This window comes from Triticum urartu, chromosome 4 (assembly GCF_003073215.2).
Source record: "Triticum urartu cultivar G1812 chromosome 4, Tu2.1, whole genome shotgun sequence".
NCBI lineage: Eukaryota > Viridiplantae > Streptophyta > Magnoliopsida > Poales > Poaceae > Triticum > Triticum urartu.
In genome coordinates, this window is record NC_053025.1 from 433746019 (window position 1) to 433762259 (window position 16241).

At 53.4% G+C, this 16241-nt stretch overlaps 2 protein-coding genes across 2 annotated transcripts; one reads left to right on the forward strand and one right to left on the reverse strand.

Annotated features, from left to right (window-relative positions):
• Positions 1-278: 278 nt before the first annotated feature.
• LOC125551893 lies at positions 279-14696 on the reverse strand. The gene is made up of 8 exons (XM_048715280.1): positions 14224-14696; positions 13862-13929; positions 13279-13345; positions 7450-7604; positions 2045-2115; positions 1843-1911; positions 1404-1504; positions 279-849 (listed from the first exon to the last, which is right to left on the reverse strand). The coding sequence occupies exons 1-8, from the start codon at positions 14464-14466 to the stop codon at positions 550-552; spliced, it is 1074 nt and encodes a 357-aa protein (XP_048571237.1). The 5' UTR covers positions 14467-14696; the 3' UTR covers positions 279-549.
• LOC125551892 lies at positions 8136-10684 on the forward strand. Its single transcript, XM_048715279.1, has one exon. It carries the CDS (start codon positions 9205-9207, stop codon positions 10675-10677), a length of 1473 nt encoding a protein of 490 aa, XP_048571236.1. The 5' UTR covers positions 8136-9204; the 3' UTR covers positions 10678-10684.
• Positions 14697-16241: the final 1545 nt, after the last annotated feature.

The following is a 16241-nucleotide window of genomic DNA, read 5'->3' on the forward strand; positions in this document are numbered from 1 at the left end:
ATGATGGGACCAGCATACTGTAGCTTCCAGGGGTCTCTCCCGGCCCGCGACCGGTTAAGATTTTCTTCTTCTTGCTTGGGCCCTGGCCTAATATGAACGCCAGAGGGAAAAACATCAAGTGAGAGATCGCTGTCGCAAAACTTTTTTTTTTGCGAGAAAGCTAGACTACCAGATTATCATGTCCGACAGTATGCATTGACTATACATCATTTACAGAAAATAAAAATGGCCGACAGTATGCACTTGGCCAAATTGTTGGCTTGTCGTACTTCGCCAAATGAGTATCAAATCTCTCTATTTCCCCGCAGAAAATAACAATGACTGCCAGTATGAACTGAAATACATCATTTACAGAAAATGTGCGCTGCACGTTACAATCGAAACTGGCTGTGTATTTTCTGTGTCCTACACTAGATTATCCCGACGCAACTATACTGGGGAATCCCTCTGTCCAAGTGTGAAAGGATCTTACAAACCCATTAGCCTCACATATGGATGGCGTGGGTCATGAAATGCTGGCACGCAATCGAAATAATTCCTGCAACCAAACTAGATGTCTGCCAGCTGTGTAAATTGGACACCGCTCTTGTTCTTCGAAGCTGAGTAGCCCACAAAGATAGACACGCAAACGGCCACCACTGAAAGGAGCAAGGCGAAGGCGGTCGCAGCATCCCAGGAACGGTTAGGGGCTGGGCGGTATCGAGCGGCTTCCAATGAAGGCTGTATGTCCAGAGTCACCCAGTCGCAGCTGGCTGAGTAATGCTGGGAGTTGCTCCATGGTTTGCCGTCAGTTGGGTACCAGAAAGCTACGGCCATACTGCTGGGCTCGCCTATTGTGAACTGCGCATCCTGCATAGCCAAAGAAACATTTAAGTGCCAAACAGATTTAGTGACCAAAAGGTATGTTTAATTATTTGAAAGGTGTTGTATAATCTTGAAGCGTGCAATTGAGACACATTAATCCCTGTGTGTGTCAGCTCGCAGGTTTGAAGTAGATCCACACAAACTGACCATCATCGTAAGAGGCTGTGCTTGAACTTGTGTTGCTGAAGATATGAACGTACCGTGCCAGTACAGATATTTGCCCAAGCATCTAAACAGTCTCCATTTAAGTGGGTTGTGTGTCCTAAGTGTACCATGGCAATAACTTTGTCATACGGTGCATGTATCTTATAGTACAAACTAGACATTTCCGATAATCACCCAACCACGGGAATGTTGCATGCACACAGTTTCCTTAGCAAGGCTGGCAAATTGCAGATCTAGTTGTCGAAGGAACAGAAATACAATGATATGAATGTTTCTTGACACTATAACTTCATTTCTGCACATGTCCCTGGGTATGCTGGTTTTCATGTAATAGTGTGGAAAATAATGTAATAAAATAGTAGTAGATAAGACACCTGCTGAAACTGGTCCATTGTTCTTAGGGGCCTTGAGAACTCAAAGTAATATGTGCCTTTGTCATCTTTCTTTCCATAAGGACTGTCATCATCCACAAAACCTGAAGAGTTCACATGATAGTAAAATGATTTAGTTCTACTTGGGCGGATTTGCCTTTTAATCAAGTTCACGCTATCGAAGGTCCCAAAAAAGTCGAATGTTCCAGAGATAATGTTTCACATGCTGTCAATTGAAACTCATTAAGTAGCATGCAAATTAGAGGGCAGAGGATGCGGGCATTAAGAACATGAGAACATGTCCTCCTTGTGTACTTATTTGCTTCTGCACATACGTGCATTTCTTAGCTTCTCCAAGAAACCATGTGGTAAAGAATGCATGATTAGATATCATGAGATCAAGGATAAAATGTGAATGTAGTGATGATGTTCAATGACCTACCTGAATGGAAGGTCAGGGAACTGTGCCACCAAGCCCCATGCCAATCATTTTGAGCATTTGAATTGTTTTCTGAAATGCAAACCATTATGCAAGGTTGTCACAGAATGTCAATGCACACAAAAAATGAAAATGCATGTAATAACATTAAATAATTTTTCAAATAAAAAGTATGAGAATTTCTTTGTGTCAAATAGCAGAGTACCTTTAGGGCCTATACCATCAAGGTAGCGGCAATGGGGATTCCATGAATAGACATCAACAAGATGGCCAAATCTGCACGAATCAAGTATTTCAACAACAAATCTTCACATCCTACTATGCATAACTATACAACCACCATGAGAGTGTTAGGAATATGCAACTTGTATTCCCATGAGGCCATAGGCCGATATATATATACATGTACAGGTGTGGAACATATGCAGGAAACCCCTTATACAACGGGATAAATACAAAGGGGTACATGACTTATATTATAACTCTAACACCCCCCCTCAAACTCATGGTGGATGAACAACACTGAGTTTGGAGAGATAAAAGCCATGTTGTGCTCTAGTCTGAGCCTTCGTCAGGAAATCCGCCAACTGTAACTCGGAAGGCACATACTGAAGAGCAATAACCTGACCCTGCACAGCAGCGCGCACATAGAACGCATCAACACCAATATGCTTGGTAAGCTCATGCTTCACAGGATCGCGTGCAATGCTGATAGCACCTGTACTGTCAGATAAAAGCAGAGTCGGTGTAGTGACAGAAACACCAAAATCCTGAAGTAACCACCGTAACCAAGTCACCTCTGCCGTCAAAAGAGCCATTGCTCGCAACTCAGCCTCGGCACTCGAACGGGAAACTGCAAGCTGTTTCTTCGTCTTCCAGGCAATGAGAGAACCACCAAGAAAAACACAGTAAGCAGAAAGTGAACGGCGATTGGAAGGATCACTAGCCCATGTAGCATCCGAATAGGCCTGGAGCTGTAAAGAACTGGAGCGAGGAAAGAATAGACGGTGAGAGATCGTGCCTCGAAGATATCGAAGAACACGAAGGAGATGACTATAGTGAACCGAGGTGGGGGCAGAGACAAACTGACTCAGAATATGAACCGGATAAGAGATGTCCGGACGAGTGACAGCTAGATAGACAAGACTGCCAACAAGATGACGATAACGCGTCGGATCAGGGAGAGGATCACCATCAATAGCACGGAGGTGAACATTGAGCTCCATAGGAGTCTCAACAACGCGCTCGTCAGTAAGAGCAGCACAAGCAAGAAGATCCTGGATATACTTTTCCTGGGAGATAAAAAAGCCATCAGAGGTAGAAGAGACTTCAATCCCAAGAAAGTAGCGAAGAGGTCCAAGATCAGACATAAGAAACTGCTCACTAAGACGGGCCTTTACAAAGGCAATATACTCGGGGTCATCCCCCGTGATGATCATGTCATCAACATAAAGAAGAAGAAGAGTCCGTCCACGAGGAGAAAGGTGAATAAACAATGCTGGATCATGAGCACTGGCTAAAAAACCAGCAGCAGTGATCACAGAGGCAAAGCACTCAAACCAGGCGCGGGGGGCTTGCTTAAGGCCATAGAGAGAGCGACGAAGACGACATACCATGCCATCAGGAACAGAATACCCAGGTGGTGGCTGCATGTACACCTCCTCACGCAGCTCACCATTAAGAAAGGCATTCTTAACATCAAGCTGAGATATAGACCAGTGGCGTGCAGAGGCAACGGCAAGTGTACGAACAGTGGTCATATGAGCCACAGGAGCAAAAGTCTCGTCATAATCACGACCATGCTCCTGCTGAAAACCACGAGCCACAAGACGAGCTTTGTGACGCTCAAGAGAACCATCGGAGCGAGTCTTAACCTTGTAGACCCACTTACAAGTGATCGGACGGACTCCGGGAGGAAGAGAAACAAGATCCCAGGTACCAGTGCGTTCAAGAGCAGCAATCTCCTCTGCCATCGCAAACTGCCATTCAGGATGAACAACAGCCTGACGGTAAGAAGTCGGCTCAAGAACAGCAGCACCAGCGGTGGGAAATCCAAAGCGATCAACAGGCGGACGAGGACGAGAACGCAAGCCATAAGTAGGCTGAGAGGAAGATGACGACCCATCCACAGAGGCATCAACTGGTCGTGGACGAGGAGTGTAATGCTGAGGAAAAGATGGAATAATAGAAGGAGGAATCGGCAAGGTAGAATCAGGAGGTGGCGACGAAGAAGTCACCGGAGATGAAGGTGTAGAATCCGGTGACAGGCTGGGAGAGGAGACCGGGGAGGAAGTCACCGGAGATGAAGGTGGAGAACCCGGTGACATGCGAGGCGAGGAGACCGGGGATGATGGTGGCTGCAAATCAACTAGATGTGGAGAAGGAGAGGAAGTGGAACGGAGAGGTACAGTCTCGGCGGGAGTGATAGGTGAGTCAGAAAAAGTGAGGAAAGAGATATCCTGCACTGAAAAAGTCAAGGAAGATGGGCGTGGGTAGAAGGGACGAGACTCTTCAAAAGTCACATCTCGAGAGATACGCATCCGACGACCGATAGGATCCCAACAACGATAGCCCTTATGCTCATCACTGTAGCCTAAGAAGACACACTCAACAGACTGAGCGGTCAGTTTGGTGCGTTCGCGAGGGGCAAGAAGAACATAGCAAACACAACCAAACGAGCGAAGCATCGAATAATCGGGAGAACGATCAAAAAGTCGCTCGAAAGGAACACCACCCTGTAGAGCAGCGGAAGGCTGTATATTGATAAGATAGGTGGATGTGGAGACGGCCTCAGCCCAAAAATGAGGCGGGAGAGAGGCAGCAATCATCAATGCACGAGCCGTCTCAAGAAGATGTCGATGCTTTCGCTCAGCCACACCATTCTGAGCATGAGCACCAGGACAAGAGAATTGAGAGAGAGTCCCGTGCTCAGCAAGAACACCACGCAACATCTTAGAGATATACTCGCCAGCGGAGTCAGCACGAAAAACACGAATGGGTGAAGAGAACTGAGTATGAACCATGGCAGCAAAACGCTTATAAATAGACAACACCTCAGAACGAGAAGTCATGAAATAAAGCCATGTGTAACGAGAGAAATCATCTATGAAAATAATATAGTATTTATGACCACCTTTCGAAGCGAAAGGGGCCGGACCGCATACATCAGAATGGACTAAATCGAAAGGACGCTTAGACACTGACTCACTATGTGAATATGGTAACTGAATCTGCTTGCCAAGATGACAACCCTGACACTCTAAAGAGACATCTCCTGAGACAGACCCCAGAAGGCCTCGACGAACTAAAGAAGACAACCGAGAACCACACAGATGACCAAGTCGATGATGCCACTGCTGGAAGGAACCAGTGACGGAGGCGACAGAAGCGGAAGAACTGGCGATGGTGGTGGCAGCAGAAGGAACATGAAGCCAGTCCAACTCCCAAAGACCCTGAGAATCACGGCGGCGAGGGCCAGCCCCAACCAGAGTGTGCGTGTGACGGTCCTGGACAGAACAAGAGTCAACGTCAAGGATGACGCGACAACCAGAATCCGTAAGTTGACCAGCAGAAAACAAATTCATGGTAAGTCAAGGAACATGAGCAACATCAGGAACAGAATAAGGAGTAGTAAGATTGCCTCTACTAGCAACAGAAAGTGGAGTACCATCAGCAGTGAAGACATGAATAGGAGAATCCAGTGATCAAAGAGAGGACAAAGTGGAAGAATGAGAAGACATATGAAAAGAAGCTCCAGAGTCCAGAACCCAGGGGGATGTACTTGACTGTGTAGAGGGTGATTGCTCAGTGCGGGAAGCATCAGTCACAGAACCGGCAGTACCCGTCGAGGAAGAACCTGAAGCCGCGAGCAGACGCTTAAGTCTCAGAATATCCTGCTCAGTCAAAGCAATGGCTGAAGCTGTCGAGGTAGATGACGAAGTCCCGGAAGATGATGATCGAGCCTTGCGCAGGTGTTTCTTCTTCGTGTAGCACTGAGACTCAAGATGACCATCATTGTTGCAATAGGCGCAATGTGAACGGGGGCGACCTGAGCCTCCAGAAGGAGTGGGCAAGAGCGGCGGAGCACTCGAGCGAGAAGGGGTCGATGGAGCAAGTGGCGTAGGAGCACGAGTAGCGAGCACAGAGGGAACCTCCAGCAAACCAACACCACGTAAGCGAGTCTCCTCAGCACGAATCTCAGAAAGCGCCTCCATGAGAGAAATACGGCCACGAGCAAACAACTGAGCACGCCGGGGCTCAAACTCCTTACGGAGCCGAGACAAGAACTCATAGACGCGATGAAACTCCAAATTGGCCTGGACAGCCTGGCAACAGGGGCAGGTACGACACCCAGCACTACGAAGAGAATCAAGCTGGCGCCAGATAGCAGAACTCTGTGCATAGAAGTCATCAACAGTAGAGTCACCCTGCTGAAGAGCATGCTCCTGACGGATCACAGAGAGGTATAAGGCATCACCAGAGGGCTGATAGCGCTCACGAAGACGGGTCCACATCTCAAAGATAGTAGAAAGACCCAGAAATTCAGAAGCAAACTGAGGCAGAACACTAGCAGTGAGAACAGCTGCAGCACGAGCATCATCATCAAGCCACTGGGTGTAAACAGACAGAGCACCATGATACGTCTGAAGAGCCTCCTCATAAGCCAAAACCCTCTCATCATAAGCACGATCAGCAGCCTCATCAGCAACCTTAGCCGCATCCTTGGCGGCCTGATTAGCATCCGTAGGAAGAACCGATGGAGTTGGCGGAGTAGGGGCCACCGGAGGAACTGGACGTGGCGGACAGCAGACCTCGCCAGAAAGAACACCCCAAAGACTGATGCCACGCATGTGAATGCGCATGAAGCCAGTAAACTCGGTGTAGTTAGTACCATCAAAGATCACCGGACAGCGAGGGACAGCAACATAGCCCGAGGACAGAGACATCGCGCCTTTTTTTTTAGACCGATAATCAGGAGCCTGGATCTGCAACTGCGGCAGGAGTCTCGATCAGGCCCAAGGAATCAGTGGTGGCCAACGATCAGGAGTCTCAATCGGGACCTGGCGACTGATCGAGAGCAGTTGGGACCCGGCTGCAGCAGTGGCTGGATCATGGGCGGGACCTGGCGGCTGGGTCACGGGCAGGACCGGGCAGCTGGATCGTGGGCGGGACCGGGCGACTGGATCACGGGCGGGACCTGGCGGTTGGATCCTCCCACTGGATCAGGACTTCAGGCAGAGTAGCGACCACGGGCGTTGATGGAGATCGAGCGTGGGAGGGAGGGCGTTGACCAATGGAAGAAGCAGCGGCAGCGGCTGCGACGCGACGAAAGAGGCCGCAGGAGATCAACGCCGGAACAGCACAGCCGGACAAAGGAGAAGGCCGGCGGCACAGGGTTGGATCGCACGAGTTGCCCGTGCTAAAAAAAACCTAAAGCTCTAATACCATGTTAGGAATATGCAACTTGTATTCCCATGAGGCCATAGGCCGATATATATATATACATGTACAGGTGTGGAACATATGCAGGAAACCCCTTATACAACGGGATAAATACAAAGGGGTACATGACTTATATTATAACTCTAACAGAGAGCACATTAGAATTACCTATCACCTCCGTTTCCAGCTGCATTATCTATGTGATTGCCACCATAAAGACGTCCAGGAATAGCATTTCCAACTGAAAAGTGCATAATGTCGACCTCATGATCTCTGCAACTTTTTCTCGTACATGAACCAGGCAAATCCTTGCACCCTCCCATCTAAAAAGGCAAATAGCTCCAAGTTTGAGATATATGGTTTAATAATAGATCAAAAAAGGTAAAACAACATTATCCATATATGCTCAATAGGCGCTTCTCCAGTACATAGTACAGGAAGAAATAAAGCTAACTTGTTATGACCGGGGTAACTTATACCCGGAGGAGGCCCACTGGACGCGTTTAGTTAGGGGCTTAGCCCAAAAGTTATCTTATTTTTATTAGCATTGTGATTATATAAACAGCTGTAAAGACTCTTTTAGAAATCAAGCAATAAGACAATTCTATTGCCCGGCTCCCTGAGGAGCCGGAAACCCTAAACCCTAGCCGCCCCATGTCATCGCCGCCGCCTCCTCTCACACGCACGACGGCGCCCAGCCGCCGGCCGCCGCGTGTTCATCCACGTCCAACTCCCTCCTTCCCATACAACCTCCGGCCTAGACCCGGTAGAACCCTAGTTCCTACCACTTTGGTATCAGCTAGCTCGGTTGCGATCATGTCTTTGCCGCCGCCCACCCCAACCCTCCCGCTGCCCACCGCCACCACCGCCCCGCTGTCCACGACGGCCAGCGCGCCTCCACCGCCGCCGCGCCGGTCACCGCCGTCTTCACTCCGAAGGAGGTCACCGGAGCACTCCGCGATCTCGCCACCGCCACCGGGCCCCTTCTCCTGCCATGGCAGCCACCGCACCCGGGGGCCTCCGCGGCGCTGGTCGGGCCGCTGCAGCCCCAGCTGCAGCTGCAACCACCCCCCACCACCACCCCGCTATGGCCGCCGTGGCCGTCACCGGCCATCGCGGCTCCCGCAGCGTCCGTCGCCCTCACGCAGCCGCAGCGGCAGGCGCCACCCCCGCCCAGCAGCGGGCCCGCTACGACCGCGCCAGCGGGCGTTCCGATCCAGCAGGTTCGGTTCCCGCCCTCGCCGTCCCAGCTTCCGGCCTGGCTGGCCGGGTCATCACCGCAGCCGGTCTACACTATGGCCGCGGAACAGCCGGCGCCCACCCTGCCCTACGGCGGGCCCTCCGGCTCCACGGGTTCCCACGCTGGCTTCGACGGGCCACCGTTTCACAAGGGACCCCCTGTGCACACCGGGCCGGCGCCATCCTCTTCGTTGCTCCGTACCGCCGAGCCGTACGCTCACGGCGGTCAGACTCAGACACCGCCGCGTTTCGCCAAGCTCGACTTCGCCACCTACGACGGCACCGAGGAACCCCTCAACTGGCTCAACCAGTGTGAGCAATTCTTCCGAGGGCAACGCACGCTCGCGTTGGACCGGACTTGCTCGCCTCTTATCGCCTCCGGGGCGCCGCACAAACGTGGTACTATGCCCTCGAGCAGGACGAGGGCGGCATGCCCCCATGGAGCGCTTTTGCGAGCTATGCCTCCTTCGCTTCGGGCCGCCGATACGCGGGAGCCGGCTGGCGGAACTCGGCCGCCTCCCCTTCACCTCCACAGTGCAGGACTTCGCCGACCGTTTCCAGGCCCTGGCGTGCCACGCACCGGGCGTGACAGCTCAGCAGCGGGCCGAGCTCTTCGTCGGCGGTCTGCCGGATCACATCCGCGTGGACGTGGAGCTTCGGGGACCCCAGGACCTCTAGACGGCCATGTACTACGTCCGCGCCTTCGAGTGTCGCGCGCAAGCCTTGCAGCAGGCGACGCCGGCTCGGGGTGGCCGACAGCCCGCCAGGCTGCCTCCGACACCACCTGTGCCGGGCCAGCTGCCCCCGGCCGCTCCAACGACTACCACTCCGGCTACGACGCGGCCCTTCCGCCGGCTCTTTCCGGCCGAGCAGCTCGAGCGATGTCGCCAGGGGCTTTGCTATAACTGCGATAAGCCCTACGTGTCGGGCCACGTCTGCCCGCGCCTCTTCTACTTGGAGGTGGCCGACTATGTCGAGGACACACCCGCCGACGGTCCGCCACCAGTTGCTGCGGAGGCCGCCCCCGCGCCCACTCCGGCGACGGCGCTCGTGGTCTCGCTCCAGGCGCTTGCCGGCATTCGCGACAAGCAGACTATGCTTTTGCCGGTGATGATTCACGGTGAGTGCCTGGTGGCCCTCCTGGATACGGGCTCCACGCATAACTTCCTGCCCGAGGCAACCATGCGTCGCTTAGCGCTGCAGCTGACGGGCGGGGAGCAACTTCGGGTCACAGTGGCTAACGGCGACCGCCTTCGGTGCCATGGGCTGGCGCGGAACATGCCCATCACCATCGGCGACGAGCACTTCACCATCACGTGCGTCGGCATCGACTTGGGTTGCTTCGACTTCATCCTCGGCGTCGACTTCTTGCGGACCCTCGGTCCCATCCTCTGGGACTTCGGTGCCCTGACGATGACCTTCTGGCGCCTGGGTCGCCGCGTCCGGTGGGAGGGCATGGGTGGCGCCTCACCAGCGATGCAGCTGGCCGTGACCGCCGCCGAACCCGAGCACCCACTGTTGGATCACCTCCTGCAGCAGCACCGCGACCTCTTCCACGAGCCGCGGGGCCTTCCGCCAGCCCGGGTGTATGATCACCGCATTCATCTCTTGCCGGGCACAGCGCCGGTTGCAGTGCGCCCCTACCGCTATCCCCAGTTGCAGAAGGACGAGCTGGAGCAGCAGTGGACGCTCATGCTAGCCTTGGGCATCATCCGGATCTCCACGTCGCCGTTTTCGGCGCGGGTCCTCGTCCGCAAGTCGGACGGCATGTGGCGCTTCTGCATCGACTACCGCGCCCTTAACGCCCAGACACTCAAGGACAAGTTTCCTATCCCAGTGGTCGATGAGCTCCTGGACGAGCTACATCGGGTGCGCTTCTTCACCAAGCTCGACCTCCGATCGGGCTACCACCAGGTGCGGATGCACCTAGACGATGTCGCCAAGACGGCGTTTCGGACTCATCACGGCCACTTCGAGTTCTTGGTGATGCCTTTTGGCCTCTGCAACACCCCAGCGACCTTTCAGGCCTTGATGAACGACGTCCTCCGCCCCTACTTGCGTCGGTTTGTGCTCGTTTTCTTTGATGACATTCTTATCTACAGCGCCTCGTGGGCAGAGCACCTTCAGCACGTCGCCATCGTCTTCAACAAGCTTTGAGCGCACCATCTTCATCTTAAGCGCTCGAAGTGCTCGTTCGGGACGCCTTCAGTCGCCTACCTCAGCCACATCATCTCGGCCAAGGGGGTTGCTATGGACGCCGACAAGGTGGCGGCCGTCGTGGCCTGGCCGACACCGCACTCACCGCAAGCTCTCCGCGGCTTCCTGGGCCTCGCGGGGTAGTACCAGAAATTTATCTAGGAGTTCGGCCTCATCGCGTCCTCGCTCACGCGCCTGCTGCGTCGCGACGCCTTTGCTTGGGATGCAGAGGCGACAGAGGCGTTCGAGGCTCTCAAGGGGGCCTCACGACGGGTCCCGTTCGTCGTGGACTGCGACGCCTCCGGTGTGGGGTTCGGCGTCGTCCTTCATCAGGGCGACGGACCGCTCGCGTTCTTCAGCAGGCCTTTCGCCGCGCGCCATCTTAAGCTCGCGGCTTATGAGAGGGAGCCCATTGACTTGGTGCAGGCCGTGCGCCACTGGCGGCCCTATCTTTGGGGCCGGTCATTCCGATTCGCACAGATCACTACAGCCTCAAGTTCTTATTGGACCAGAGGCTGTCTACCGTGCCGCAGCACCAGTGGATCAGTAAGCTCTTTTGGCTTCGACTTCACCGTCGAGTATCGTCCGGGCCGCCTTAACACCGTGGCCGACGCCTTGTCCCGCCGCGACGCCGACCACCACGCAGTCGTCGGTGACTCCGATGGGGCGGCGCTCTGCATCCGCTCGAGGCCCTCCTTCGCCCTCTTCGCCGACATCCGCAGGGCCACCGCGGACGCGCCGGACGCTCAGCTCCTTCGGCAGCGCCTTCATGCCAGCGACCTGGAGGAGCCGTGGCGCCTGGCGAATGGCTTGCTCCTGCATGGGCGCCGTCTCTTCGTGCCGAACTACGGCGTCCTCCGTCACCAGGTTCTGCTGCTGGCCCACTCGGCCGGCCACGAGGGTGTGCAGAAGACCCTCCAGCGTCTCCGCGCCGACTTCTACATCCCCGGTGATCAGGCCCTGGTCCGGGACTAGGTGCGGTCTTGTGTGACGTGCCAGCGCAACAAGACGGAGACACTGCGGCCGGCTGGTCTGCTACAGCCCTTGGAGGTGCCCTCTCAGATTTGGGCTGATATCTCCATGGACTACATTGAAGGCCTCCCCAAGGTGGGCGGCAAGTCCGTCATCCTCACGGTGGTCGACCGCTTCTCCAAGTACGCGCACTTCATCGCGCTCGGCCATCCCTACACTGTCGCATCTGTGGGTCGTGCCTTCTTCGACGACATCGTCCGCCTCCACAGGTTTCCCTCTTCGATCGTCGGCGACCGGGACCCGGTGTTCACGGGGCATGTCTGGCGCGATCTCTTCCAGATGGCGGGCGTGAAGCTCCGCCTGAGCACGGCCTTCCATCCTCAGACGGACGGCCAATCCGAGGTGGTCAATAAGGTGATTGCCATGTATTTGCGTTGTGTCACAGGTGATCGTCCTCGCGCTTGGGTGGACTGGCTCGCATGGGCGGAGTACTGCTACAACACGTCTTATCACTCCGCCCTGCGCGCAACGCCGTTCGAGGTGGTCTACGGCCGACCGCCCCCGCCCATCCTGCCGGTTGACCCGAAGACGGCTCGGACGGAGGCGGCGGGCGACCTTCTTCGCAGCCGAGACAAGATGCTTGCGGAGGTGCGGCAACACCTCATTCAAGCCCAGCAGCTGGCCAAGCACTACTACGACGGCCACCACCGCGAGGCGGAGTTCGTGGTGGGCGACTGGGTGTGGCTGCGCCTTCTTCACCGCTCTACGCAGTCACTTGACCCGCGCGCGAAGCGCAAGCTGGGCCCTCGCTACGCCGGGCCATTTTCCGTGCTGGAGCACATCGGAAAGGTGGCCTACCATCTTCAGCTTCCGGCCGGTGCTCGCATCCATGACGTCTTCCATGTGGGGCTGCTGAAGCCCTTCCATGGGGAGCCACCGGCGGCCACGCCAGCGCTTCCTCCGACCTCCGACGGCCGCCTCCTTCCCTGGCCAGCGAAGGTATTGCAGGCCCAGCTACGTCGCGGGGTGTGGTACTTGTTGATCCAGTGGGACGGCCTTCCGGAGGAGGAGGCCACTTGGGAGCAGCGCGACGAGTTCCGCCAACACTACCCAGAGTTCCAGCTCGAGGGCGAGCTGTTTGCGCAGGCGGGGAGAGATGTTATGACCGGGGTAACTTATACCCGGAGGAGGCCCACTGGACAGGTTTAGTTAGGGGCTTAGCCCAAAAGTTATCTTATTTTTATTAGCATCGTGATTATATAAACAGTTGTAAAGACTCTTTTAGAAATCAAGCAATAAGACAATTCTATTGCCCGGCTCCCCGAGGAGCCGGAACACTAAACCCTAGCCGCCTCCTATCATCGCCGTCGCCTCCTCTCACACGCACGACGGCGCCCAGCCGCCGGCCGCCGCGTGTTCGTCCACGTCCAACTCCCTCCTTCCCGTACAACCTCCGGCCTAGACCCGGTAGAACCCTAGTTCCTACCAATAACTAGTTTTAACATTCAGCAGCACTAAACTGACACATATAGTTAGCATTTAGCACCGTGACTTGAGAGTTGGGAATAAAGGGGCTTAAATCAAACTTACATTGTAATATGTGGCTTTTTCTCCAACTTGGAACATCAGAGCAACAGAGGGGCACTTTTTACTTTCACTGCAATATACAAAACAAGTCAATCAAAAGCACAGGATACTTGCTGCAGACCTGTATAGCTGAGAAGTAATGGTACAAGGCTAACATGCATACACTGAGAATATAATTGTTTTCTCCAATCATAAGATCAAAAGACAATCTCAAATAAATCAGACCACCATCAGGCTTTTTACGAAGATAAGGTCATAAGAGAAAATATCATGCAATAGCCAAGTAATACAACTAACTGAGGTTCATGTATAATCTCCCAGCCTCCATAACTGTCATGGCTACAATTGAAGTAGAACAATTTAGCAAGAAATTGATGCTCCAAGCAAAAGGAAAAGAAAGAGATAAGCTTTGCAGTTTTGCTGGGAGAGTTTGTGCATCAAACTTCAAATCAGTAGAGCTGTCCAATGTCTCCAACCAAATTTGGCACACCTCAGAACTAAAAGAATGACCATAAAAGGCAATACAACTTCCACTAGCTGTATCATGCAAACCAACAGAAGTATACCAAATAAAAAGTGGAAGTACCCTTTAGTGTAAGCATAGTCCCCATCAACTTGCAGCATGAAGAAAACATTGACGCCATCATGCACAGCCTGCACACACAGTCCATTCCATCCAAAAGTTAAACAAAGCCACCACTTGCGAGAGATCACACATACGGAATGCCTAATTCCAGACGGAGGGAGTACTACAAATGACACTGTGCACCTTATTCGACAGTACACGCCAAACGCTGTCGCATAGCATCGAAGTTCAGGCATCCACTAGTCATCATTTCAGCAACTGAGGCAGCTAATATTTTTACGATCCACCTTGTTTCTCGAGATCCACAAATTCCCGTACGGGGAGCTATAGAGAGAGAGCATGGCGGGACACAGGGGGCGAACCTTGACGGCGACCTTGCCACCGGTGTAGGCCTTGTCGTCGTCGGGGTCCAGCGCCGGGAGCAACGCGAACTCCGAGGCCTCAACGGCCTCCCAGTCGGCGGGGTGCCCGTCCAGGGTCACCTCCCCGGGACGGAACTCCGCGACCACGCGACCACCGCCGCCGGCGCAAATGGGAGCTTCGCCGTGGTGCTCGTGCGCGGCGGCGCAGGCCACCAGGGCCGCCGCGACAAGGAGGAGTCTCATGAAGGCACAAGGGCGGATCGAGGCGTCGTGGTGGACGCCCGGGGCACGTGCGTTCCCGGGACGGCGAGAAGCTCGAGGTTGGTTTGTTCGGGCTGGTCCACGCGGCGGCGGTGGCGTAGAGAAGGCGCCTCCGACTCGCCGGCTTGGTTCGGGAGCGTGGAATTTTGCGTCCTCCGTGACCTGCCTGAATTGACGGGAATGTCCCTGGGGAGGTGTCTTTTGCGCGCGGCGGGTGGAAGATCGGCGGAATGATGGGAGAGGGGCATTGGGGGATTTCACGGCGTCGACCGGAGACGCGAGATCTGGCCGTTTGGATAGGAATTTGACATCAATATGAAAATCATAGGAAGTAAGATGACATGCATGTCAATTCCTATAAAGAAAAAGATGTCATTTAATGTATAGGATAGGATTTTTTCCATCGAGTCTAGGCTAGAGGAATTTTGTAGGATTTTCATAGGATAGGATTTTTATAGGAAAAATTTCTTTAGAGCTTTTTGGTTTGTAGGAATGAAATCCTATTCCTATGAAGGAATTCTTCTTATCCTTCACATTTCATAGGAAAATAAACATTAGCCTAGATTTAATGAAAAAAATCCTATGATGTAAATCAAAGGGCATCTCCTTTTCTATTCCTATGCATAGGATTTGAGATGTATGTCATCTCATTTCCTATGACTTTCCTATTCCTATAATTTTTTAATCCTATGAACCAAAGGAGGCCTAATGTTTTTTTTCTCCAAAACGTGAAGGATTGATTCCTATCCTACATAGGAATAGGAATCCATTCCTACAAACCAAAGGGCTTCAAAGGAATTTTTCCTTTGCAAATCCTATCCTATAGAATTCCTACAAAAATCCTACAAAACAAAGGGGAGGCTACCGGTTTGGGGTGTGTTTGGTTGTGGAAAGAAGTGGAATGAAATGTCATGACATTTTATTTCACTAGAATGGGTCGGTTTCATTTTTATGTTTGGTTAAGGTAATAGATGGAATGGAATGATTACATCCGAGTGTTTGGTTGGTGAGACACAATAAAACGAATTTGGTCATTTTGATAACATTTATACACAAGCATGACAGATACTGAGATACATAAAATCAAACATATCATATGACTATTTCTCTTGCATCAATACATTTCTACAAACAAAAAGAAGCAATTTACACAGAAGAACCAAGAATACAGGGAAGCTACGATCTGCTACCGCGATGCATATCATCGCTAACTCAAGAAGGAGCAATCTATAGAGAAGATGCTACGGCAACCCCCAACAGGCCTAGTCGCCGCAGCCCCCAGCAGACCAGGCCGCCGGTGCCACCGCCCCCTCCCCCCGCGCAGATCAGGCCGCCACCGGAACGGAACCTAGGAACGCCGCCGTCACCGCCGGAACAGGCCATCGGCCTCCAGTGGCTCGGCCGCCGCACCCGCTCCTCTTCAGATCGAGACATGGAGGGACGGGGAGGGAGAGGAGACGAAAGATGGAGAGGCGAGGATTTGTCGGGAGTGACGGGCTAGAGCGAGACCCAGGACCGGTTCCGCATGATTCCTCCGGTTTGGAGGTATCGGCGCGTTCCGGATATGGGCCGAATATTCCCTCCGCGGGAACGAGTTGGTTCCTGGTCCGCTTACGTACCAAACGCAGGAATGAGGCCTCGGAACAGGTCCAACCAATGACATTCTGGTTGATGATGGAAACCAAACACACCCATAGTTGGAAGGTAAAACCCGAAAGTGTTCTTCTCCTCATGAGCTTCAATGCATCCGCCTCTCT

What these genes read in the sequence shown, in the direction of transcription:
- LOC125551893 (XM_048715280.1), bottom strand. Translation starts at nt 14,466, where the DNA reads ATGAGACTCCTCCTTGTCGCGGCGGCCCTGGTGGCCTGCGCCGCCGCG. An exon ending in GTGGCAAGGTCGCCGTCAAG is followed by an intron (nt 13,930 to 14,223) that starts GTTCGCCCCCTG and finishes CTGTGTGTGCAG; the next exon opens with GCTGTGCATGATGGCGTCAA. An exon ending in CAATGGACCAGTTTCAGCAG is followed by an intron (nt 850 to 1,403) that starts GTGTCTTATCTA and finishes TTGGCTATGCAG; the next exon opens with GATGCGCAGTTCACAATAGG.
- LOC125551892 (XM_048715279.1), top strand. Translation starts at nt 9,205, where the DNA reads ATGTACTACGTCCGCGCCTTCGAGTGTCGCGCGCAAGCCTTGCAGCAG.